The sequence below is a fragment of the Emydura macquarii genome, unplaced genomic scaffold, assembly GCF_026122565.2.
Source record: "Emydura macquarii macquarii isolate MOO-44397 ecotype Brisbane River unplaced genomic scaffold, CSIRO-AGI_Emac_v2 contig_2768, whole genome shotgun sequence".
NCBI classification, from domain to species: domain Eukaryota; kingdom Metazoa; phylum Chordata; order Testudines; family Chelidae; genus Emydura; species Emydura macquarii.
In genome coordinates, this window is record NW_027132905.1 from 938078 (window position 1) to 964004 (window position 25927).

At 44.9% G+C, this 25927-nt stretch overlaps 2 protein-coding genes across 5 annotated transcripts; one reads left to right on the forward strand and one right to left on the reverse strand.

Annotated features, from left to right (window-relative positions):
* Nucleotides 1-4025: 4025 nt before the first annotated feature.
* SOX30 (SRY-box transcription factor 30) lies at nucleotides 4026-23840 on the forward strand. The gene is made up of 6 exons (XM_067567401.1): nucleotides 4026-4497; nucleotides 13426-14298; nucleotides 15575-15814; nucleotides 17789-17968; nucleotides 19974-20466; nucleotides 23405-23840. Exons 1-6 carry the CDS (start codon nucleotides 4080-4082, stop codon nucleotides 23784-23786), a joined length of 2586 nt encoding a protein of 861 aa, XP_067423502.1. The 5' UTR covers nucleotides 4026-4079; the 3' UTR covers nucleotides 23787-23840.
* Nucleotides 6841-13113, reverse strand: THG1L (tRNA-histidine guanylyltransferase 1 like). Of its 4 annotated transcripts, none has more exons than XM_067567115.1 (6): nucleotides 12615-13113; nucleotides 10940-11116; nucleotides 10216-10385; nucleotides 9350-9438; nucleotides 8420-8527; nucleotides 6841-7567 (listed from the first exon to the last, which is right to left on the reverse strand). In XM_067567115.1, exons 1-6 carry the CDS (start codon nucleotides 12809-12811, stop codon nucleotides 7409-7411), a joined length of 900 nt encoding a protein of 299 aa, XP_067423216.1. In that variant the 5' UTR covers nucleotides 12812-13113; the 3' UTR covers nucleotides 6841-7408. The 4 variants fall into 4 exon arrangements, with proteins under 4 accessions (XP_067423216.1, XP_067423218.1, XP_067423217.1 ...); XM_067567117.1 differs by lacking the exon at nucleotides 12615-13113 and adding an exon at nucleotides 12376-12468; XM_067567116.1 differs by lacking the exon at nucleotides 12615-13113 and adding an exon at nucleotides 11972-12214.
* Nucleotides 23841-25927: the final 2087 nt, after the last annotated feature.

Consider the following 25927-nt stretch of genomic DNA (forward strand, 5'->3'; position numbering starts at 1 on the left):
GGGAAGTGCTCTCCCATCAGCATAGAGCATCTTCACCAGACACATGGCAGCTGCACTGATATAGCACTTCTAGTGCAGACCTGCTCTGTAAAAGTAAATGCAACTGTTTCAGATGGAAATGCTACCTTTTTAACCACTACAAAATAAGGCAGACCGCTATTTACCCTGGTAAGAGTCAGCTGAGGTTCAGTGTAGAACGCCTTGCCCAGTACAGGTTTTCTGTACGTTTCATCTACATCAGTCAGGGCCTGGAAGAAGACAGAAAGAGAAAAGTTCGAGATAAAGTTCTAAACACTCTGTGCCCTTCAGAACAGCTTTGTACCATGGCTTATAAAGCCATCAAAAAGTGTCCTGTCTCAGGGACAATCTAGGAACAGGTGCTACTTAGGAGTTTGTTTCTTTATGTCCAACACACTCAGTTATATTGAAGCACACAAATAAAGGAGCTAATATTGCTACTTCTACATTACTGCCAAATTCTCCCCGTCATCCTCACACACAAACCCTTTTGTTTTCTATCCCAAGATTACTCTGATTTTTCCCCTCTATTTCCAATCTTCCCCCATCTTCAGAGCTCAAAACTCTGACGGCTGCCTTCCCTCCATCCAATCTCCCTCTCAAAATCTTGGGGTGACCTTGCCTTCCTCTGCTTTTGTAGCACTGTGACATGGTAGTAATGGGACCTTGGAGTCAGCCCACTCTTCATCACCTGGTGTGGCCCTTTAAGATTTTGAGAGGGCTGTTATATACAAAGACCTAGGCGATATTGGTAAAGAGGAAGCGATTGCAGGAATAGGTAGTGTTTGGGAGAAAACCCCACTACTCTTTCTTTAAGGGCCCAGGTCGATTCTGAAAAGCTCCTGGTCAGAGTTAGGCTCCCCTTTCTTCAAACCAAGATGAGCTTTAGGAAACAGACCAGCTTATATGCTACCTCCTCCCTCCTAGCAGGAGTAGGCCTGCATGCTGAACTCTTTGAACCTGAGGACTCTGGGGAAGAGAGCCCAGCTGAAGGAGAAGATGGCTAAGGCTCTACAGCTGACCTAAGTTGCAAACACAGTTCCAAGGGGAGAACTGGGGTACTCCTGCCTTAAGAGGAACTGAGTGAAGTACCACCCCAGCTCGTTGGTATACATGGAAGAAGAATGCAGCATATGGTAAAGACAGTAGCTTAATGAGTGATGTCAAATGAAAAAACAAAAAGCAGTCTTCTGGGGAAAACAACTACGAGAGGTTCAGAACGCCAGTGTAAGGAAAATGATCAGGAAGGCAAGATAAGCCAGAAAAACTGTTATGAGGAAAGACAGGGTAGTCGTTTCCAACACCCCATACCTAGATCCTGCAGAGAAGACTTGAAGAGATTTCTGCTACCTCCCTGTGTTTGGTAGCAGAAACTTGAGAAACTGTGTAAGAACTCTCTACAGTCCCCCATTCCACCTCTGACCTTCTCTAAAACTGATCATTGTCTCCAAAGATACCAGTTTTGCAAACAGGTGAGATGATGCAATATAGATCTGATGTCCTAGCATTCAGTACAAGGGCAAAATGGGTTCATGATCTACAGTACCACACTCCTGCCTCCCCCACGTTGCCAGTTTAGTCCCTCTCCCAGTTTGATGTTTCCAGTGCAGAGGTGGTAAATCAAGGAGTAGCACAATAATTACCATATTCCAGAATTTGTCAAACGCAACCAAAAACCCTGTGCAGACTCCACGCAGCCCCTTGAAAGTTCGGATGTGGACATTGACTTTTACACCATCTCGGACACAACGATGTAGCTCCCCAAGCGGGCTGCCTTCATGAACTAGAACAGATATGAAACACCAGCCGTGAAGTACATTTTATACAGAACAAAAACAAATACAGAGAGGTTGCTTCTTTCTAGAAGTTGGAGTTGGTGGGAGTGATATTGTTTTATAACAAAACAAAATGGAAATCCAAAATTACTACAATGTATTGCATTGAGCCCACGGTAATTCCCAAAGCAGTGAACCTCTGTTTACAGTGGGATAACAGATTGTGGTATCGGAAGGTCCCAGTGCACACAACCAACAGCCAAAACAGCCTGAGCGTGTGAGGACAGGAAATAATTTTGCTATGTCTGAAAAAAATCCACTTAATCTGAATGTTCAGATAAAAGAAGTTTACAAGGAACGATGTATAGGGCAAGCAACGCCGTGTCCCTGCCTAAAATGGTCAAGGTACACGTTCCATGTAGAAACGTGTATCATGATTAAGTTCCAAGAAGTAAGCCAACTTGTGTTGGCAAACCTTAGCACCCAATGCGTCCTGTGGGAGCACTGCTTCTCTTGACACAATAGAACACTTGAAACAACAGAACACTAGAAGATCTTTGACTAAGTTGAATCAGTGTGTAATTTACTGGGCGCTTCTTGTTTCAGCTGAGTGTTAGTGGCTAGCAACCACTAACATAGTACTCTGCCCATCTTCATACATCTCTCCGTGTATTTCACAGTGGGTTAATTAACTGGGCTATGCTGCACAGTATTTGCCTAACAAATGTATACTTAATTCCTTCAGATAGAAGGGAAAGGACTCAAAACCAGGCCTGAAGGAGAGTTTGTTCAGGTGCAGAATAGCACTTCTTTTAGTCCTGGTGAACAGCAATTGCAAAGGATGCAGAGTCAGGGGAAACTGCAAAACCAACTGCATGTTGTGGCAGGTATGTCTACGTACCAGGACAGCAATTCACCTACAGTGCAGCTCCATGGCAATGCAGTGTTCTGCACTACCGCTGTCACCTGCGCTACCACTGGGGAAGCCGCACCAATGGCAAATTACTGCTGTCAGGCTTTCGAGCACAGACCTAGCCAGGAATTAGCTGTGCAATTTCCATTAACATTCAGAGGACAACTCTGCAACCCAAAACATCACAAGACTCTACATATTTATTAATTAGAATACTACTTAGGAAATTTACCCAATCATGTAGCTTCCAATAAAACCTGACCTTGGTCTTTATTTTAAAATCAAACAGAGTATTAAAGCTGTTTTAGTAGTAAAAATGCCACACTAACTCCAGTAAACACGCACAATTTATAAGTTAACTGTGCTTGAACTTGCACTTCATTTGACAGGAATGTGATTTGGTTTTTGGTACAGGTGTCCAAATTGAGGAACTTACTGCTCAGAAGAGTACAATGCTGTTACTCTACATTCGTGTATTAATTTATAAAAGAAACTCTGAACAACAACATTATAGTTCATGAATCTGGTGATATCACAGCTCCCTCCAACTTCGATCTCCTGTTCTAACATCACGTCACTAGAAACCCCAGCAGGTATTTATACCCCTGGAATGTACAATTCCTGACATAGATATAACAGTGTAACAGGCACACACAGGGTGGTTATAATTTAACAACTAGCTGTCTAGGATGAAGTCTGATGCCAGGCATAAAAGTAGCATTTTTCAAATGCACAGCAGCGGCTCTTCCCAGATGAGTCACCTTAAAACCACAGGGGAGGAAGTAATGACAGGAGGAATGGGGGCTAACCTCCCCGTGACAGCCCAGAGACCCTCTCTTAGTTAGCAACCTGTTTGAACTACGCGCCCTCCCACCTCAAGCAATTTGTCCAAGTTGCCCCACAGCCTCCAATCATCCGCCAGCTCCCCCCAAACTTCAACAGCTCCCTGGCGCTAGCCAACCCCCCACTGCTTCCCCCTTCCCCCACCCCCCCCACAGCCAGCACCCCCATACTGCTTTCCCCCCAGCCAGCACCCCCAGCCCCTTCCCCTAGCCCCCACAGCCAGCACCCCCAGCCACCTTCCCCCCCCCACAGCCAGCACCCCCATACTGCTTTCCCCACTGCTCCCCCTTCCCCCACAGCCAGCACCCCCAGCCACCTTCCCCCACAGTCAGCACCCCCATACTCCTTCCCCCACAGCCCTTCCCCTCCCCCACATGCAGCACCCCCATACTCCTTCCCCTCCCCCCACAGTCAGCACCCCCCTGCCCCACCGCCCCCCCTTACGCGGCATCCTGGTGAGGACGTTGCGCGGGGCCCTGCGCCGCCCGCGGGCCGCCGCCGCCGCCTCCCGCTCGGGGTCCCGGTTGACCATGAGGCTGCGGAGGCGCTGGAGGCGCTCGGGGTCGGCGGCGGCCGGGGGTCGGCGGCGGGCGCTGCGGGCGGCAGGCAGGCCGCGGCGGGCGGGCGGGCGGCGCAGGCCCCGCTGGAAGCTCTCGTACTCGGCCAGGTTGTTGAAGCAGGGCGCGGCGGGGCAGGGCAGCGGCGTGCGGGCCGAGTACAGCGCCAGCAGCGGGTCGAAGCGGGCCGAGCTCACGTCCAGGCGGCTGGGGCTGGGCGCCCGCTCGGGCTCGGGGCCGGGGCCGGGGCCCGAGCGGCCCCGCTGGCGCAGCTCCCCGCCCGCCGCCTCCTCCATGCTCCGCTCGCGGCTGGGCCGGAGGCGGCCGGACCGGATCCTGGACCCGACCCGCGCGGCCACGGGGAGCTCGCCGCTAGGGGCCGCTGCAGCGAGCCCGGCCGCGCTCCCAAGCTAAGCAGGCTCCGGCTCGCACCGGGCTGGGAGGGGAGACCCCGGCCCGAGCGGGCAGTCTGGAGAGAGAGGGCCGCTGGTCGGAAGTAGCGCCCGGAGCCGGCGGGCCTGCAGCCGTGGATCGCCCTCCTGCTGTCGAGACAGGGGAGCTGTGCTCAGAGCTGGTCGGTCCCTCTGGCTAGCAAGCGGGGCAGTGCCCCCGGAGCCCTGCCCTCCTGCCCGGAAATCAAACCCACCCCCCGGTAAGTGCTGCACCTTTCATACATTTCTCACACCAGCTCTGCTATGGAAAACACCGCCTCCCTTCCCCCCCCCCCCATCCGGCGGCGCTTTCCGTCCAGATCAGGCCATGCACTGGCTCTTTCGGAAAGGCGAACACGGGTGTTGCACAACCAAAGGGCAGCTGGGCCCAGGTCAGTACAAGCAGCTTTCTATGTATTTTACCTTCGAAGTGTACCTACTGAATGTGTTTTATCAGAAGGACAGGGATACTGTTTCAGTCCCTGCAGCCCATACTTAAGAGACTGCACCCCCTGCTATTCAACTCCGGAACTGGTTCAAACTCTCTTCAAATAGCGTCATGTTACGGCAGTAAAACATTACTGAGAGAAGTGCTCTGAACTTCCACAGGAAGTGTCTTTGTCTTAAGTGGGTCACAGGGAAACTTTGCCTGCTCTAGAGACATGGTGTGAACACAGCATTGGGTCCAGGCCCATACTTATTCTAATCCTGTCCCATGCTCATCCACCTCCTCTTTTATCTTGGGCTTCTCCATTTCCAATTGGCCTCTAGTTCTGGATAACCAACTTTAGATAGTTAGGGCCTGAGTTTTGAAGGTGCTCAGCACTTGCATCTCCCATTTACTTCATTTGGCATTATTTGTTCAGCACCTCTCACAAGGTGACCCAAAATTAAAGGCCATTTTTGAAAATATGGGCCTTACCTATGGATGGCAGTTTCCACCTATCTGTGACAGGGGAATAATATTTACCTGTTACAGTGTATTCTGGGGATTGGTTACTCCTTGTAAAGTGCTCTGAAGATATAATACTTATCACCCACATAGGGCTTTATCATAGGGAGCCATGTTTTCCAAAAAATTATCTTTCCACTTTATTCCAAAGTGAAATATCCAAATTTTACTATCTTTTGTTCAAGATTAATTTAGTATCTGAATAAAAAGATCCAGGCCTCAGTTACTTGATATTGACACAAGACATTCTTGCGTTAAATGGAGTTTATATCTCAGACAACAAAGAAAGCACAGAGGGTGCATGATGCTAGGAAGACTCTAAATAACTTTGGTGTAAGGATTAATTCAGAATGAATAATGTGCTGTCCCACCCCCCAATCCCTCAACTCTGCCTTTTCCTATTAGCTTTTTGATAATCATGTATCTATACTACACAGTAAGAAAATGAGATTGTATACACTGTCTTATTACACTTAATTATTATCCAGCTGGCTTGTAGGTATTTTTTTTATGCCTAGACTTACCCCATCATCAGGAGTGGGGGCACAGAGGGAAATGGCCACAGTAATAAAACACCTTGGCTCAATAAACTTTTATTAGAGCTTTTCAAACAAGTTTTGAATAAATAAGTTTAAAAAAAAAAAAAGAAAAAGCAGCATAGTGCTGTATTTCATTGGCTTTGTCCAGACCCAGACTGCGAAGCATGAACTCTACCTTACCAAGTGCTCGTCAACAATTTATTTAGCCCAAACTAAAGAGCTCTGTGTAAGCTCAAAAACTTGTCTCTTTCACCAAAAGAAGTTGGTCCAATAAGATAGATACATTACCACACCCACCTTGTCTCTCTGACAAGTTAAGCTATGTCATTTTGAAACCTATATATTTAAAATGGTACAATCCCTAGTGTGAATGCTTGTATACATACCTGTATAAAAGTGCTTATACTAGTATATCTTATTCCCAAAAATATACCAGTATAGCTGTGTCCACACTAGGGACTGTGCTGATTTAACTATTTTGATAACAAGTATTCCACTAACCCAAATGGTTAAATCAATACAAAAATTGTGTGTGGGCCAGGCCACCAACCCACTTCAGGTACACACTCACCGAAGTAGTCTCTCCCCATCCAGACTCATCTCCACCTCCTCCTGTAGCAGGTATCGTCATCGATACCACTTCATGGATCAACCAGAAAAGCAACATAAACCCTTCCCAACTTTCATACCATAAGAAATAAGAACTTCTCTCTTGCACTGTGCTGCTAGTTTCCCCAATCATAGACAGCAAGAACCAAATGGAGCAGAAAAATGAGAGCATGACCTACACACACCTCCTATCAAGCTACAAGTCTGTATGAGAACTTTATTACTACAGTTCGGCCATCCGAGACCTTCACTAATAACTAGTAAAGTCACAGTGACGATAAAGTCTGAAGAATAAACATGGGAGTAGAAGGGGAAGAATTACATTTCTGCATCTTTAAAAAAGTACAAAAATAATTTACACATGAACAAAACCCTTTAAAATTTGTTACAGCAAATTGCTGGGCTAGTTTGTTTATCCTTGATATGGGCCTGAGATATCAACTACTAAAGAATTTTTGTAACTAAGCTCCATAAGTACATGATAATATTGTTATAAGCTAATGCAAATATGCATTTACAAGGATTAATTTTGTCAAAGATATAAAAGTTCTTGCCATCTGGAAGTAACATGATTTTAGCTCCTGCAGGCAGACATATCTGTATTACAGCCAAAGATACTCTGTTTCTAAGACAGTATCACTCATAACTTGGATGCCAAATTTCAAAGTTAAATGATCCTAGCCCTGCCTCACCTCACATTCCTCACTTCCTAGAAGCTCATACAGATTAAGTTGTTCACTGTTATTTGCACAAGCACTCAAACTCGGAAGGTCAACTATCAGCTAGGATTTCAGGATACTCCTCCCAGAACTGGTCCCCAATGATGTCACAGTGCAGTGGGACAGCTTTAGTCCTTGTCCGTGTCACTTCAACTTCCTTCTCTTCAGTTTCCTTTGGCAGTTTTATTCTTTTTTTAGTGACTTCGTTAACCTGCAAATATAGTGGACACATGAATGTATTTTTAAAAGGTCTCTGAAGGTTTCATACACATAGATGATAATCAGTATATACGTAGATAAACAGTCATACAGATATTTTATAAATGAGTCCAATTTCAGACACCAGTTTTCATATTATTCAGTTAGGCATAGATACACCTATAACACCACAAAAGAGCAATTACTCATTTTTAACACCCACTGTTAAAACCCCCCTTTTTCTTAGTATCTGGAATACATCTATATATAGACAATCATAGCCACAGAATCTGAGGTAAAGATCTTTAATCACATTGGGAGGTGGGTTTATATTGTGATTTGTAAACTGCAGAGAATAATAAAAAAACTATTATTTGTATTGTTGTATCACCTAGCAGCCCCAGTCATGGACCAGGGCCACCCTGTGCTAAGTGCTGTACAAACAGCAAACAAAAAGACGGTCCCTGCCCCAAAAAGCTTACAATCTAAGAATATGACAAGAGACAACAGATGCCTACAAACAGACTGATGGGGGAGTACATGGAAACAATTAGACAATATTGGTCAGCACAGTATATAATGATCTCCACACACAAACAGCCTAATTGTTGTGAATTTTTTTGTAGGCACCATGGCAAAGGAGACTTTTAAGGAGAGAGCTGAAAGAGAATGAGGTAGTTTTGCAGATGTTTATGGGGAGCTCCTCCCAAGCATGAGAGAAAGCACAAAGGTGCTTGTTTGAAAATTTAACACATGGGCAATGGAGGTGGACATCATGAGCCAACTGGAGCCAGGAGTCCACCAGTCTATACTGAATGAGAGATAAGCAGTATGGGTGCTCGGCATGCAGTTAAGATGCTTTTACCTTCTGCCATATTAGTACAGTTCCTTTCCTATACATCAAAGGCTCATTGTTGTAGTTAATGTTGAATTCAGAAAATAAAATCTCATTCTTGTCTCCAGCCAAAGTTCCCTGAAATTGAGAAAATGAAAATTAAAAGTGCATCTTATAGCCTCAATTTATTTATCAGTGTCCTTTTTATAGCACAGAAACAAGTGGAGTAAATGCTGAATGTGAGTAACTAGTAACAAGATGTAAACAGGGTTTTTTAAATCTTCAAACAACTTTATTAACTCATTAATCCTCCCAACATCCCCATGAAGTAACTAAGTGTTATCCCCTGTGGTAAAATATGGATAGCTAAGCAGAGAGAGGTCTGTGTATTTTTCTTGATTTTTATATTTGTATAAATAAATGAAAGGAGGTGGGAAACACCACCCTGAAAAGGCAGGAAGAGGAGAATGAGATGGAGAAAGTGACCTGCTCAAGACCACATATTGAATCATTGTTAGAGCTGGTATTAAGACTTCAGGAATTGCTGACTCTCAGTCTTACACAAATATTACATCTCTTTTGAGGCCAATAAAATTTCATATACATATTATTACACATTTGAACTAATTAATTACAAAATTAAAATCCTGTTTGGATTTTAACTAAAGTAAATTCTTTGCCAGTCAGGTTAAGATTGTTACAACTCAGGAGCAAAACAGAAAACCAGAACCAACACCATCTCCAGAAAAAAACAAGCACATACTAGGAAAAAATGAATTGGCATACTGTGAACATATAAACCAGCTGGTCTTTCCAAATGGGCAAGACATGTCTGCATAGGGCTGGGTAATTGGAGCGACTTGGGAACTGGGTTCTGCGTATGTTCCCTGTACTATTATGAATAAAATCTCTCCTTATAGTTGAGGTTAAATAGACAATGACTTTAGAAGAGGTTCCTACCTGTAATCTGTCTTGTGCTTGGATTGGTGTCAAACCACTTCGCTGTACAAGCATCCAAAACACCGTATTATAGAGGTTATTAATGTGGCCTGCAGAAATAGGAGCTGGTGTTATAGGACAAACAGACTATTTGAAAAACCTAGATGACATTTCAGAGAATGCTTTTCCATTCCCACAAATTCCTCCAGCTAGATTTTTAAAAAACCATTAGTAATATTTGTAGTTATGCAATCTCATCGTAATCCAGTTTTATGCTTTATGGCACAGGTTCTCAAACTGGGGGTCGGGACCCCACAAGGGGTTGTGAGATTATTATGGAGCGGGTCGTAAGTGGTCAGTCCCCATGCATGCTGTGGCTGCAATTGTCAGCCCCATGCATGGCTGACAGCCAGAGCCCTTCAGATATGGGTGGCCAGAGAGCAGCAGCTGCTGGCCAGATGCTCTGAAGACAGTGCCGCCCCCAGCAGCAGTGCAGAAGTAAGGGTACTATGGCATAGGGGTGATACGATTAACTTCACAGACAACACAATGCTCTTTCTAAAACAGTATCAGTGAAAGTTAAAAGGGAAATAAAAATACAAATTGGGATGGTTTGTGGAAGATTATTGTAGAATGTAAAATAATCTGCTTTCTAAGAACTTCATCCAACACTCCTGCAGTTTAACAGCTCCAAGTATGTGTTTTTTAACAAGTAAACTAGAGTCCCTCTGCCACGCAGCAACTTCTTTTTAACTAAAAAGTGCATATATGCACCCTGGCAATAAGGGGTAGGTTTTCATCCCAGGAGGAAAAACACACCCAACAGTTATAAATTGTTATGGTAAAAGTCAACAATTCTTGTTTTCCTGGTTTCTAAAGATGCTTACAATCTGCTTGTCTCCAGCTGAGATAGTCCTTTAAGTTCTGGTTGCTGGGATACAACACAACTCGTCCATCAAATCCTGGTGGATACAGGAGTGGCTGATCCTTAAAATAATCCTTCCAGTAAAAAACATAACTGGAGGCAAACTGGGAGACCACGTGAGTCATGAACTTACTTGTAAACACAAAGCAGAGAGAGAGAGAGAGAGACTATATTAGCTATTAATACAAGCATACATTTTTTTTAACCTGTAATTATTAGGGTATCAGTGATAGGGCTTCTGATGAACAGCAGTGCTTCTCATATCATGGCTCTATGGACCACCAATGGCAGGTAGAGCCTTTTTGAGGGCTTGGTAGAATTAAACATGTTGAAAACCAAGCTGTGGAGGTTGGAAGGGAAGGTAGGTTACTAAAAAAAACTCTTTTGTACAAGATGGCGTCCCCCCTCTTTTTTTCCCCCTTTTTCTTTAACTTTGTTATTGAATTTACTTTTTGAAAAGTACCATACACAGAAACATAACATAAAATACTTCGCTGCTAATTAAAATGTCATATTATACACACACACACACACACACACGAACTGTGTAATTTCTACCTATATTGTACAGGTAGCATCTGTACATGTGTAAGGACTGGACAAAGATAAATAAATTGTGCAAATGCCAGCTTTCAGAGAGAACTATTAAATATGGGCAAACTGGTAAGCTCAAAAGGAGCAATTACCTTGCTCTTCTTTTAAACCAGTTACTTTTCTTTTTAAAAACAAAGCTGTATTCATCACTCTGTCCATAAGCAATGACGATATCCTCCAGCTCTTGCATCACTGTTTGGGCACACTTAGTCATCAGATGCAGGGCACGGTCATCATTGGGCTTACTGAAGCCATGCTGCTCAGCAAAGCTATAAAGAGAACAGGTTCAATAGGAAATTAACCTTGCAAAAGCTACTCTACGGGTACTCTAAGTACTCTAAGTACTTGTTTTCATCACATTTATTTCCTCAGAACATTGTAAGCCTGGACAGGATTTTTGGAAGTCAATGTACTCCCTCCAACTGAATGCCAGAAACCCCAATCTCCTCCTCATCAAAATAAGACACCAACTCTTTAACTGCCCTTCAAATCAACCCATTTCCCTATTTTATAAAGAGTCAGTGGGAGGCATATCAGCCTATCTACCGTGCTCAGGGCATGGCATTTTCACAGCCTGGAGCAACATAGCTAAGCTGACCTAAGTTTTAGGTGCAGACCAGGCCTCAGATCCTATGGTGATGAGTGCAGTACAAAAACCTATATAGAACAGAAGACACTCCTCAGAGAACATAGAAGATTAGAGTTGGAAGGGACCTCAGGAGGTATCTAGTCCAACCCCCTGCTCAGGTTAGCAGGACTAACCTCAGCTATATCACCCCAGCCAGGGCTTTGTCAAGCCAGGCCTTAAAAACCTCTAAAGATGGAGATTCCACCACCTCCCTAGGTAACCCATTCCAGTGCTTCACCACCCTCCTAGGGAAAAACCTTTTCCTAATATCCAACCTAGACCTCCCCCACTGCAACTTGAGACTGTTGCTCCTTGTTCTGTTATCTGCCACCACTGAGAACAGCCTAGCCCCATCCTCCCTAGAACCCCCTTTCAGGTAGTCAAAGGCTGCTATCAAATCCTCCTTCATTCTTCTCTTCTGCAGACTGAACCAGCCTAGTTCTCTCAGCCTCGCCTCATAAGTCTTGTGCTCCAGCCCCCTCATCATTTCTGTTGCCCTCCGCTGGACTCTCTCCAACTTGTCCACATCCTTGTTGTAGTGGAGGGCCCCAAAACTGGACACAGTTCTTCAAATGCGGCCTCACCAATGTCGAATAGAGGGGAATGATCACTTCCCTCCTTCTGCTGGCAATGCTCCTGCTAAGATAAATGTTCCCACTGCCACGCTCTGCTCCCGCCCACCAAGGCAAGTCCTGGCGTCTCCGCACCCTACGGGCAGTTCCCCTGATGCTGTGACACGGATGCTGTAGCTGAATCTGAGTGAAAGGACGGGCACCTCCAGGGCCCCGCGGCTGTCCCCTTACAGGGCCCATTAGTCCCGCGGGGTCCAGCTGCACCCAGGGCCCGTCCCTGCGTTGGGCCACCGTCCACACCCCCTGGGAGCGGGAGGGGCAGACATACTCGGGACCCCCGGCCCACTGGCAGCCGCTGTCTCCATGGGAACGAGGGGCTGTACGTGCCCCTCCCCCGGAGTGGGGACCTGCGAGGCGCTCGCGCTCGGCCAAACGGGGAATCCCGCCCCGCCTCTCACTCCCATTGGCTAAAAGCATCGCCTCGGCGGCCACCCCTACAAGACGCGGCACTGCCATTGGCCGCGGGCAGGCGGCCCGCCCCCCTCCCGGAAGTGCCCCCCCTCGCACCGGTGGAAGTTGCGGCCGTCCAGCCGGGTGACCACCCAGCAGTTGGGCAGGCACGTATCGTCCGCCTCGAAGTCTCGCACGTACTCGAACTTGCTCTTCGCCATGGGGGCCCGGCCGCCGCCGCTCAGCCTCGCCTTCCTCCCAGGCCCAACCGCGACGGCCCGGGCAACTTCCCGCCGGACCCACGCCAGCGGCATACCCGGAACCGGAAGCAGCCCCCTCCCGGACACAGCCAGAAACCGGAAACGAGCACTTCTGGCCACACCCTGACACACCTCTATGGTGTGCGAGTTCTCCGCGATGGCGGATCTCCTCGCCAATAAAGCTGGGACGGGCCGGGCTCCACGTCCCGCTGTCGAGCGTGCGCGGGGGGCGGGGCGGAGCCGCGCGCGGCGGGGCCAGGGCAGCCTGGGCACGTACAGGCCAGCCGGGGCCTGCCGCGGCCGGGCTCCGCAAGGGGCGGGCGCGGGCGATGCTCTCCGCCCCGCGGGCCTCGAGTAGCCGGGCTGAGAGGGAGGAGGGGGGGCGGAATCCGTCGTCAGGGGCCAGCCAGGGGGTCGCCACGGTGACTCCATTGTTGCGCGTCTCCATGGCGACCCGCCCGTGGGGGCCCCCCCCCGCGGGGGTGGGGGAGAGGCGCGCGCGCGGGCGGCGCCCCGCCGTTGCCATTCGTGGCTGCCCGGGGGCGGGGCCGCGGAGAACGTTTGCGGAGCAACCGCAGGAAACAAACGGCCGGCGACAGAGGGCGGCGGCTGAGCTCACAATCCCCGACAATCCCCCTCCCCCCCGGGGCCCGCCGGCCGCATGGAAGGGGGGGCGCCGGAGGGGCCCCCCCGGCCCCGCCACCCCCCAGCCGGGCCAGAGGCGCTCCGCTTGGAGCAACTTCTCCTGCACCCCCTCGCGAGGCAGGGGGGCAGGGAGCCGCTCCTCCCTCCCGGGCCGGGGGTCCCCCATCAGCTCCTGCTCCCCCTCCCTGGGCAGGGCATCCCCTGGAAGGAGCAGCACCCCCTGGGTGGGCAAAGTGTCCCCACGGCTGCGCTGGGAGCGGGGGAAGCGGAGGGCGGCAGTGCCCCCCACCCGCTGCTGCTGGCAAAAGCAGAGGAGCAGGAGCAAGGGGGCCAGCTGGGGTGCAGCGGCTGCATCAAGAGAAAGAGGGGTGAGCTCAAGGCTGCCCCAGCCCGAGGAGCAGGGAAAGAGGGGTCCCAGCTGGCGGCCGGCGGCACCCTCAAGGAAGAAGGGGATCGGAAAGGGGGGAGTGCAGAGGAGAGTCAGAAAGGGATGATGGTGAAAGAGACTGGGGGGGACAGCACGGCCTCGGGGACTGGGGAAGAAGGAGCCGTCAAGACAGAGCAGGCGGAGGCAGCCGGTGAGGACTGCAAGGGGAGGGAAGAAGCGGTGTCCAAGCCAGCTGGATCCTTCAGCGGCCCTGCACATGCCAGCAAAGATGCCCTTGCTCCTGATGGGTTTGGAGGACAGCATCCTCAAGACCTGAAGATCCCACTGACGTTCCATCCAGTACCCTCTGGGGCCAGGATCCAATTTCAGGGACCTCCGCCTTCTGAACTGATCCGAGTGACTAAACTGCCCATGGCCCAAGTGCCCCTTAAAATGCAATCCTTACTGGAGCCTTCAGTAAAAATTGAAACTAAGGATGTGCCTCTCACTGTGCTGCCCTCCGATGCAGGTATTAGATGGCAGTGGAACTGGAATTTCCCAGGCTTCAACAAGTGTTGCCCCATAGTTGGAATTTTAGCAGTGAGGACACACAAGTAAAAGTGCTGTTAAAGTACTGACCTTTCTATGTACACTGTAGTATCAATAGCATTTCCAACTGCACTAAGAGTGTAAACATGGGGGGGGGGTTACATTCAACATGGGTTTTAAAGGGTTCCGCTCTGCTGAAGTCAGTGCAGCCACAGCTGCTTACTCCAGTTCTGATTTTAGCTCCCTGTAGCAGGTATCTGATTCTTAAAGATTAAGCCCAAGATTTTCAAGAATAGAAGCCTAAAAGCAGTCTTTAAAGTCCGTGTTTAGGCACTGGCCTAATTTTGAAAGTGCAGGGCAACCAACGCCTCACATTGAAGTCAACTCTGGAAAATGAGGCAGGTTCCTAAGAGTGGATTTAGAAGCTCAATTCTGGCCTTTAATGATTTCTTTTAAGAGGTGTCCTAGTGACGAATAGACTCTTCTCCTTTCATTGATAACAGGGTTTAGGTGATGGATGTATTTAGAAATACCTTTTCTAGAGGGACTGCTTGCTAAGTGAATTGGTAGTGGAGTGGAAACCTTCCACCTTTAAGTCGTCAGATCAAATCCAGCCCTGTTGGTAGTGACTGGAAGTTGATAGTATATGATGAGCATTTAGTAGATGCAGTCTTTCCAGCAAAGGTGTCCACATCGCAAAAACACTAGCACCATCTGGCAAACTCAGCAGAGAAGCCAAGAGTTGAATGGCTATGGAACTGAACTACCATATTATCACTGAATGTGGTCCTTGGAAGGTCAGGGTTTAGGCACATTACTGTGGCACTGTGCATAAGCTTGCACTGATAGTGTGATGCCTTTATAAATATATGCATTACATAACATAATAATTAGTCAAATGAAAACAAAACCTCTACCATTTTTTTTTATTATGGTGAAATTAGCTCTGATCTTTATGAAAGAAGAGAAAAAGAGAGACTGCCACAATAGTGGATGCTATAATGTCAGATATTTGAATTATTCTTTATGCAGCATTTTGCTTGTGGCTAGTCATTACTCCAGTGTTCTCTTAATTGCAACATTTACACTTTTTTTCCAGGGACAATTCTCCAAATATGTATGGAGGCTTGTGGGTTCTAGGTTCCTGTTGTTTCTTTTGTTTGGGTTTTGCTGGATTCTTTCTTTAAATATGATTTATGGCAACATTACATGTGCTGTCTGCCTAATGATATTCTTTCCTGATTTTTGTTACGTAGGGATACCAGATACCCCATTTAGCAAAGACAGAAATGGCCATGTAAAGCGTCCTATGAATGCATTTATGGTGTGGGCAAGAATTCATCGGCCGGCACTAGCCAAAGCTAACCCAGCTGCCAATAATGCAGAAATCAGTGTCCAGCTTGGATTAGAATGGAACAAACTCACTGAAGAGCAAAAGAAACCCTATTACGATGAAGCTCAAAAGATTAAAGAAAAGCACAGAGAAGAATTTCCTGGTAAAAATGAATACATTTCCTTACACAATCATGCATTAAATGTCTGCATGACCCAACATTGACTTTATAAAGTGCTCATGGCCTGGTGCACTATTCTGCATGGGCAGATACAGACACCCAGGATGAGGGAAATGGCAGGCCGAGAGCTACGTGCTAGGCCAATGCATCCGGTCCAGTAGGAATGTGAAAAGAAAAGCGATATAGGGAATGAGGAGAAGAAAACCCTATGTGGGGGTGGGAAGGAGTGGGGTCTGTAAATTCCAATGTTTGGTTCCTGGAGCATTGTATTCTGAACTCCCTGTGCTTTCAGAGTTACTTGTTCCTTAAATTGTAATACTCATTTAAGGCATTTTCCTAAAAGATTAATGTTATCAAATACTATGATGACAAAGACCATAGAAATGCTTATAAAATAGATTAAATAAGTTTTTCAACCTCAACTGTGGGCTAATAGTTTCCTATCTGGGAATAATAATATAAATGATAATAGCACTCATATAATTAAAAATTAAATAAATCTATACCTATAACATTAATTACACATTAGATTATTAAAATTGAAAGATTTTCAAATCTAATTTACTTTTCACTGGTTATTTTGTTTCTTTATATTTTTCTTTTCACTCAGATTGGGCAAAGAAATTAAACTACTCAGTTTCACTTTAAGCAATTTTTAGTGAGTTTCACTTTCTGATTCTCATGCAGGAATATAACACTGCAGCGTTTAGGTTGCAAAGCTGCACGGGAATGTTAAAGCCAAATATAGATGTTAAATCTGAACAAAAATCCCTGTTTTAATTGGAAACACATTTATTATTAATAGAAATAGAAAAGTTTTTATGAAATATTAGTTTAGAAATAACAGGAATGCCAAGGGGCTTGTTCATCCCTGCTTACTCCAGTTTTAAGCTGTCTATGTTACACTATCCTAAGTAATGCAGAGGTGAATCAAGCCTCAAATCTGGTCTTCTGTGTTTGGTTGGAGGACTTGTTGGGGGGTCTCAGACGTGGAATGAGATTTTTCTCAGCCTTTAACTGAAGGGGCAGGATAGTGAATCCTTAGCAAAGCATTTTCTACTCAATCATTTAAACAGGTGCTAAAAAGAGAGTTTTAAACTCAGTAAATATCACTAAAATACAAGGTGTTACATCCTTTGTATCTGTGATGTCATAATCCCACTTGTTCTCCAGGCTTCCAAAGAGTATTCTAGAGTAGACAAGACCTGAATTTCTTATGTCAAAAACAAACAGAAGACATGACATAATAATAAACATCTCGAAACATCCAAGCCTTCTTTAAACTTCATAAAGAAACAAAATGGCTAAGCTGCTTAATGAACCTAACTGGTATAAATGACCCATCATCTTTACAAGTCTGTTAATATTTGTTTGGTGTGTGTGTATATCAGAGACAAACCTAATTCTGCCTGCAGTAATATATGCACACTCCCATTGGGCCAAATTCTTGCTTAGCTGTTACATCTCTAGTCACACTGGTGTAAATGAAATTTGCACAGGTATAATTGAGAATTAGGGAGCCAGTGAGATTCTAAATCAGGAGCCAAATTTTTAACATTACCATATTTTTTCAAAATAAAACCCAAAATGCATTGCCATTTTCTCCTGTAACCTCCCTTCATAATGTGGAGTTAACCTGTGCCACACTGGTCCCTCTGGTTTTCTGATCCTGTATCTCATCCACCAAACGCATAATAACTTATGTTCATATGAAAAAAATGAGAGAATGTGCCGGTTTCATCATACTGTCTGATATGGTGCTTAATATGCCACTGTATTGAAGTGAATGGTAGTTTTGCTGTTGACTTCAACTGGAGAAAGATTTGCCTCTGTTGTGGATCCATACAGACTTTTCAGAATTGTGGGTGTCATAGTTTTTCATGTCTTGTTACAATGCAAGAAACTGGCCCACACATATGAAATCTGCCATAAACTTTCTCATTTACTCTCCCACAGGCTGGGTTTACCAACCACGACCCGGCAAAAGAAAGCGCTTCCCATTGACTGTCTCCACTGTATTTTCGGGCACCTCTCAGAACATCATCACTACAAACGCAACCACAATTTATCCTTTCCGATCACCCACTTACTCTGTTGTCATTCCCAATGTACAGAACAGTATTGGACATCCTGTCTGTGAGTTCGTTTAATTAGTTTGGGTGAATTCATTCAATAATGATAAGGAAACTATATCCTGTATAAGGTCAAGCATAAGCTGGCATAAGAGTTTTTAAAGCAACAACCCAGTAGCAAAGCTCCTTAAAAGGACATGGTGAAATTTGTCAGAAAAAGTGTCATGGGGAAAGAAGTTAATAGTGCGAGGGCGACATTTTTAAAAGCTGTATCTAAACTTGCAGGTGCAATTTTGCATACAATTTTCTAGATGTACAGTGCTTTCACAGCCACAGTTTTGCATGCACAGTAACTCAGCTTTGCACACACAACTGGAATAGATATGTATTTAATTGACTCATTTGCCAACAGTGTTGTAGCCATGTTGGTCCAAGGATACTAGGGAGACAAGGTGGGTGAGGCAATAGCTTTTATTGGACCAACAAACATCTGCTGGTGAGAGAGACAAGCTTTCAAGCTTACCCAGAGCTCTTCTTCATGTCCTGAACAAGAGCTCTATATAAGCTGAAAAGATTGTCTCTCGCACCAACAGAAATTGGTCCAATAAAAAATATTACCTCACCTACTTTGTTTCTCTAGTTTGCAAACACATAGCAGTTTGAGTACACAAATCCGAGTTTCTGTACACACCAAAACCTGGTTATGAGAGAAGTGTGCACAAAAAGTGGATGTGCAAGATTGTACCCACGTTATTTAATCTGGGTTGAGGTTTCCTTTTAAAGTGAGGTCCTATCTGGTCAGTGAAAAAACCATATTCCATATAGGTCCACCCCTTGATCTGTGGTCCCATATCTCAACACTGCAGCAGTGCTTGGATGGAGGACTTCTTGGGAAAGCCAAGCATGCTTCAAGAAGGGGTGTTAGTGATTCAGTAGGTAGCACCCTTCCTTCTGCCTCATTGTTGATCCATTGTCCCAGTGGGGACATGGGAGTGCTGGAGCTGCTATCTTTCATGTGAGATAGGAAAACAAAGGCCCTGAGCATTCATGGTCATCATGACAATATTCACAATAATACATGTAATAACACCCCTCTGTTCTGGCTAGATTCCACCTTGAATAACTACACGCTACCTGTCTACATTCCCTCTGTAGTTGTGATTGGATGTGGTATTCTTCTCTTCCTGTTCTGTTGTAGTGTTGTTATGCTGTCTTGAATATTTATTCTGTTTTATCCCAGAGGTGGCTCTACTTTAGTTGTGGTTGAAGCGATTCCTATATGTATTGTTGTAAAGGGCAAACATTTTCCAAAGGGCCTACATTCCATTGACTTGGGATTTAGGCTCTGAAGTCACTTAGGCACGTTTGAAAATGTCCCCCCAAATGCTTTGCAGTCGTTCTGTAGGAAAGGCACACTCTAAATGATAACTTTATCATCATGAAAAGTGATACACAAACACATCTGTAAATTATGACAAAGTGAATAAAACTGGCAGGGTGTGTTCTTTTGCAAAACAAATGGAAAAAAACAATTTTGGGGCAGTTTGTTGTATCCACCTGATTCCATTTCCTAGGGCCATCAGCTGAGAATATATGCATATATTTTTATGTAGCATTGCAGGTCCATACCAGCTTGCTAAGTGGCATGTGATTGTGAATTGTAGGGGAGTTATGCTCTAGAGGGAGGGGTTAGAGAGCTCTCTAGTGGCAGCATTTCAGTAAAGCAGCGTTAGAGTTAATCACATGCCGTCCTCCTTAAATTTGCTCATCCACTTGATTACATTCAGATTTGGATATCAATGTGACAAAGGTGTGCGTGTTACTCAGCAGAGGTGAGAAGATTGTGTTTGGTTTCTGAGGAGAGGATTTCGAAAGACAGAAGAAACATTGAGCTGTCTCTGTTTTTGGTTTGGGAGGTGGAGGAGGACAATACAGAATCCGCCTGGACACTTCGCTGTGTCTGTCTTCTTTCTGATCTAGGGGTAGTTAGCTGAAGTGGTACTTATAAAATGCTGTTACTGGTACCCTTCCATTCATGACTGATCAATAATCATTTCTGTTTTCAACAGGTGAAGCCTCTTCTACTATCCAGCTGCCAGCTCCTTCCATTCAACACCCAGGTCCAATTACGCTTTTCCAGCCAAGTGTTGGAAGCACCACACCAGTGGCTGTCCCAGCTCCAAATCTGCCCCTTCACCCTGTGATTCCACCACAGCGCTTTGCTGGACCTGCACAGACAGAAGCTCATCATGTACCTTCTGGATCCAATTGTTCTGTAAAGAGACCTACCCCAGTTTGCATTGAGAGCTCCAGCAGGAACCCAAGTAATGCAAGCACCACTCACTCCAGATTTCCTGTCTCTAATAATCAACCCGCTAAGGAATACTCAGGTGTTTCTACTTGTCCTAGAAGTGCACCAATTTCCCAGGCTCCTCCCATTCCTCACTCACATCTCTATCAACCTCCTCCCATTGGTCATCCAGCCACTCTCTTTGGAGCGCCTCCTCGTTTTTCATTTCATCACCCTTATTTCTTACCTGGACCTCACTACTTCCCATCAAGGTAATGAAGTCATTCATTTAAATTCTAGTGAGAGCATGTATGTGCTAAAAGTCAATGAAACCTACTGCTTAATGAAAGAGTGTAAAGAACAGCAGATTGGGCAAATGGCTCTCAGTGCAGGAATGCCAGGCTGTGGGGGAAAGTGGCTTAATGCCACCTTACCAGCTCCCCAATTTTGGGGCCAGCCAGCCTGAGGCTGCTCTGAGTTGTGCCCAACTACTGATAACTCCAAGGGGCTGTGCCAGCCATTGCATGTTCCAAGTTAAGAGTAAATATAAGTCCTTGCCTCCCCTCCCTGCTACTCCAGTCCCAACAGTGCAATTGAATTCAACAAAAATATATTGAGTAAAAATTATGGAAATAAAACAGGATCAGATAGAATTAAAACTGGTCAAGTATTTGAGTTGGTGACACGATACCCCAAGCAGTTTGGTGAGGTCGGCTCTATGAAAATGAATTGTACTGAGTTCTTACCCGATGGAAAGAGCCTTGGGGTGATATAGCAAATAAACCCATGTATATTCTTTGCCAGTTTGCGTTAGTCAACTGGGGAAGAGCAACTTGCATCAAGAACTCATGGGTTTGTATTCCCGTTACGGTACTTCAGTGTTGACTAAAATGCAGGGGGATTGCTATCAGTTCAACAGTGACCACGTGCAGGCCCCAGCACCCTTGTAGCAGCCAGTTGAGCAACACCCAAATGTGCTACTCAGGCCCATGAGGACCTGGAAGCCAGCTAGTGCACAGGGATCCAAGAAGAGAATTCACACTGCACAAGCTGTGTGTCGCTTTGAATGGAGAAAGGAGTGAGCTCAGTGTCCAATTTCATAGTTCCTGTTTTGTAAGTAGCCAGTTTTCCTATATTTGATTTTAGAGGGAATTCAGCCTATCAAATGATTTTAATGATCGCTCTACAGCTGGAGATGGTTCTTAAAGATTTGGGGCCACATTCTGCCCTGACTTACACACTGCACTCCTATCGATCTCAGCCGAATGTGCCTGCATGAAGTCAATGGGGTTGCCTTATGGGTAAGTCAGGCCAGAATATGACCCATAAAAATTGAAATATCTTAATGGACAGATCGCATTTGCAGACAAGTCAGTCGGTGGGCATTTGTTAAGTACAAAAACCTTAAATAACAGACCAAGTTTGTCATCACTTGAAGAATCACAGTAATATTGATGCATAGGTGTCTGACTTCACATTGGCCATTAAAGGTGATCTAAGCTTTGCCCCTTGGTCTCCGTCATTAGACAGAGCACATGAGCAGGTTGGGGTTTTTTTGCTCATACCATCAGAGTCTGTTTGGTGTTCTGACAAAAACTGGACGTTGGAAAGTTGCATACCCCACCAGGCAGACATCTCTAAAACAAATTTGTTTGCAAGTTCATTTCTGTGTGGATATTATCTGCATGTAAAAAAATTCATCTTTTTTGTGTAGCACTGATCATGCAAATGAATATGTGTGCTAAAAATTAGTAGCTGGGTTGAAGAAATTTAAGGAAAGACCTCTTGACTGTGTTTGTCCCAGCTGCTTTTGGGACTCTATCCATATGCTCGCTTAAGACATGTGAATGATAAAAGTCCCATTGAAGCCTGGATCAGAATTGTATCAATACATATCTTTAAACTATAATATCTTTAGAGCAGGGATCTATTACTTGTTTTTCACACTTTATTTACTCTACTGTACTATATATGTCTATGGCACTTTGTAATACACAAATTATTATACACTTTGGCCCTCCAGGTTCTGAAACAGGATAAAAATTCAAAGTCAGTAAGCAATTGTTTTAGGAAGCAATTAATTAACACCTTGTATGATTCTTTTTTTGGAGTTTCTCACTTAAAGAGCATTCAACTATTAATCACAGGGTGCCTAACCATGTATCCTCTTTACATAGTACTGTATACTCTGAGGGACAGGATTTTCTAACGTCCTTCTTTTCTACTAATAACCTAGCAGCTGCAAGAAATTATTTTAAAAGGAAATAAAAGGAATTTTTTTAGCCTTGTTCCAACTCTGCTATAAATTGTGACCTACAGAGATTACATAAACTGGGTTAGAACATAAGAATGGCCATGCTGGGTCAGACCAATGGTCCATCTAGTCCAGTATCCTATTTCCAACAGTGGCCAATGCCAGATACTTCAGAGGGAATGAACAGAATAGAGCAATTATCAAGTAAGTGATCCATCCCATGTCATCCTACCCCAGCATCTGGCAGTCAGAGGCTAGGGACACTCAGAACATGGGGTTGCATCCCTGATCATTTTGGCTAATAGCCATTGATGGACCTATCTTCCGTGAACCTGTTGAATTCTTTTTTGAACCTGGTTATAGTTTTGGCCTTCACTGCATCCCCTGGCAACGAGTTCCACAGGTTGACTATGCGTTGTGTGAAGTAGTAGTTCCTTTTGTTTATTTTAAACCTGCTGCCTATTCATTTCACTGGCTGTCCCCTAGTTCTTGTGTTATGTGAAGGGGTAAATAATGCTTTTTCTCCACACCATTCATGATTTTATCAACCTCTGTCATATCCCCCTTCCCCCTCCCCTTAGGTTATGATGCATGGTTTTACAGTTTTCGGTATGTTTGTTAAAATGCTCACTAGCATTTATTTATCTGTGACATTATTTACATTAATAAATAAGTGTTTTTAAAAAAGCAACTTCTTGGGTGTATATGTCGGCTAGCATCTCTGTCATAGACCCTGGGTATATCTCTCCTTGTATATAGGTGGTTGCAGAGTTTATAGAGGTTGGTGTGTTTATATATCACACTACTCAGTGAATTGGCTAATGCAGATCATTAGGATAACTTTCATCTTCAGGCCCCAATAGAAATATAGCCAGTCACATGTAGTTCTTATGCAATACAACTTAGCGCCATGGCAGAAAGCTTGATGTATCTTATTTTTGTCTCTTTCCCTGCAGCACGTGCCCGTACAGCCGCCCTCCATTTGGCTATGGGAATTTCCCCAGTTCAATGCCCGAATGCCTTGGCTTTTACGAAGACCAGTACCAAAAGCATGAGGCTATGTTTTCTGCTCTGAATAGAGACTACCCTTTCAGGGAGTACCCAGATGAGCATGCACGCAGTGAAGATTCCCGCAGCTGTGAGAGTCTAGAGGGGGTGTCTTATTACAACAGCCACAGCCATAGCGAGGACGAATATTTAACCCCCATGCCGCAGCTGGATATTGGAGCCTTGGAGAACGTTTTCACAGCAACCCCGTCCACGCCCTCCAGCATCCAGCAAGTCAATGTCACTGACAGCGATGAGGAGGAGGAGGGGAAAGTGTTAAGAGATTTGTAATTTTTAAGCCAAATGATAACAATAGACACGAGTCTTTTAAAAGATTAAATAAATATTTCAGTCCAATAATATCTTTTTAGTCAGTGTGTTCAAGAAGAAACCTGAATCACCTCGGCAATAAGTGCAGATTGTTTTAAGAACTCTGATCATCCAGTAGCATTTTGGGAGGCCAGATACAGACCTGGGGCTGTCACTGAAGTCTCGGGGGTTTCACCTGCTCACACGAGGCCTGCATTTGGGCCTGGAATCACAAAAGCATCCCTATTCAGGAAAGCACTTACGCACATGCTTAGTGTTAGGTCCATACTTAAGTGCTTTTCTGAATAGGAAAGGATTTAAGGACATGCTTAAGTGCTGGCCTGAATCAGGACCGTAGCTTTCTTTGTTCATAAGCAGCATTTTGATTTAGCCGGGACTTGCGTTCATTTTGGCAGTTTTACTTTAGGAATTTTAGCAAGTGAAATCATTCTCTTTGTATGTCACAGATTCATGAACAAAATGTAAATCTTGATGCAAAAAAATGCACTGTGGGCTAGGGATTGGGGCCAGGAGTTATTCCCTCAAATTTTTAGATTTGCCCTTTGGCTACCATGGTATATTTATATAACAACATAATCTAGTTTTTTTTCTATATAATCTATATTTGTGCAGCAAATTGTTGTGTAATGCACTGAAAATTTAGGGTCCAATTCTACCACCCATACTCACATTCAATAGTATCTTACTGTGCAAGAGTTCCATTGATTTAAACGGGGACCATTTGGAGAGTATGGTGCTATTCAGCTGGAGTCAAGGTGACAGAGTCTAACCCTGTGAAATAACTTATACTAGTGGACTATGATTTGATCCCTGCGTATAGGTAACAATAATATGGATACAATACATATTTTTAATTTGTTTGTTGGAAACTGTATCTCTACTGAATTGTAAGAGTAGAGGAGATACAGAGCATTGTTGCCAAAACTAGTAATTCATGTTACTGAACACTTTTCTTTCTTTTTCTTCTAATTTCTTTCACTGGGAATCCCATTGTTCAGCTTCTGTTATATTTAAATAAAGTCACATGAACTGCATGTTGTTAGTGCTGTATGTTGTGATGAGAAACTTTGAGGTGTGTTGTCATCAGTCTTACAAAGAAGACCTGATCAGGGTCTGATCCTGTGGCACTAATATCCCTGTGTGATCAGAACTCCGATATTCTGACCATGCTCCTTGTTTAGCAGCTAGGAAAATCAGACCTGTTGCAGACTGAGGGCCCAATTCTGCTCCATTTGAAATCAAGGGGAAAATTTGCCATTGACTACAATTGGACTTTTGAAGAGTTAAAATGGGAGTCTCCAGGGATGGTGTGTGGTAGCACATGCACAGGTTTTCTCAACTTTGCCAGATCCTACCCGGGCTGGCAGTTGCAGCACCTGGTTCAGGAATTCTGCCAGCCAGGGCAAAATGTTAGCAAGCAGGCCTAGGGAATGTGTGGCAAGGCGTGCTTTGCTGTTCTGCTGCAGCATGCCTTCTGGGGAACTGGCCACTTCTCCTAGCCATCTCATTATGCCTTGTTGGCATGGGCTGGTCATCTGTGTCTCCCCTTGAGCTCTCAGATGCAGTGAAAGAATCCTGACCTGCTGCTTGGCTGGGGACAAGAGGCATCGTGTGCTCTCTGCTCTGGTCATCTTTAGGCACTAGTGGACCAGTTCTAGTCTTTAGAAGATGGATTGCCCTGGAATTAATCATTTCTACTGCAGCAAGCGCAAATATTCAGTGAAAATGTTTAACTCCATATCAAAACAATGGCACTTCACTGGGTCCATACTTACACAGTACATAAAGGTAATGAAATACCTATTTTGAGGGGAAACAATAGTTATGAGGTGAGAAGCTAGCAAGGTTTATATGTATATACAATGGGTGTTTTCCAGATACTTAAAAGGGTGGTTGTGTATCAATATAAATAGCATGGATGCTCTTTGGAATTCCCATAGATAATATACCCCGGGTTTTAAGGTGTCTAAGGCTTTTCCCAGTTAGAGAACATGGCTAGATTCCATCTACACTACACATTGTGACCATGTCAGAACCAGATCCCCTGATTCCATTATATCTGTAGTGCGCACAGGGCCTTAAGAGAAAAGTCTTATAAATAG

Bases quoted from the DNA above. Each gene is read 5' to 3' on its own strand.
- SOX30 (XM_067567401.1), top strand. From the start codon at position 4,080: ATGAGGCTGCGGAGGCGCTGGAGGCGCTCGGGGTCGGCGGCGGCCGGG. The intron at 14,299-15,574 runs GTATTAGATGGC...TTTGTTACGTAG, and splicing joins TGTGCTGCCCTCCGATGCAG to GGATACCAGATACCCCATTT. The intron at 15,815-17,788 runs GTAAAAATGAAT...ACTCTCCCACAG, and splicing joins GCACAGAGAAGAATTTCCTG to GCTGGGTTTACCAACCACGA.
- THG1L (XM_067567115.1), bottom strand. From the start codon at position 12,811: ATGCCGCTGGCGTGGGTCCGGCGGGAAGTTGCCCGGGCCGTCGCGGTT. The intron at 11,117-12,614 runs GTGCGAGGGGGG...TTCTCTTTATAG, and splicing joins GACGGCCGCAACTTCCACCG to CTTTGCTGAGCAGCATGGCT. The intron at 10,386-10,939 runs GTAATTGCTCCT...TGTGTTTACAAG, and splicing joins TGGTTTAAAAGAAGAGCAAG to TAAGTTCATGACTCACGTGG.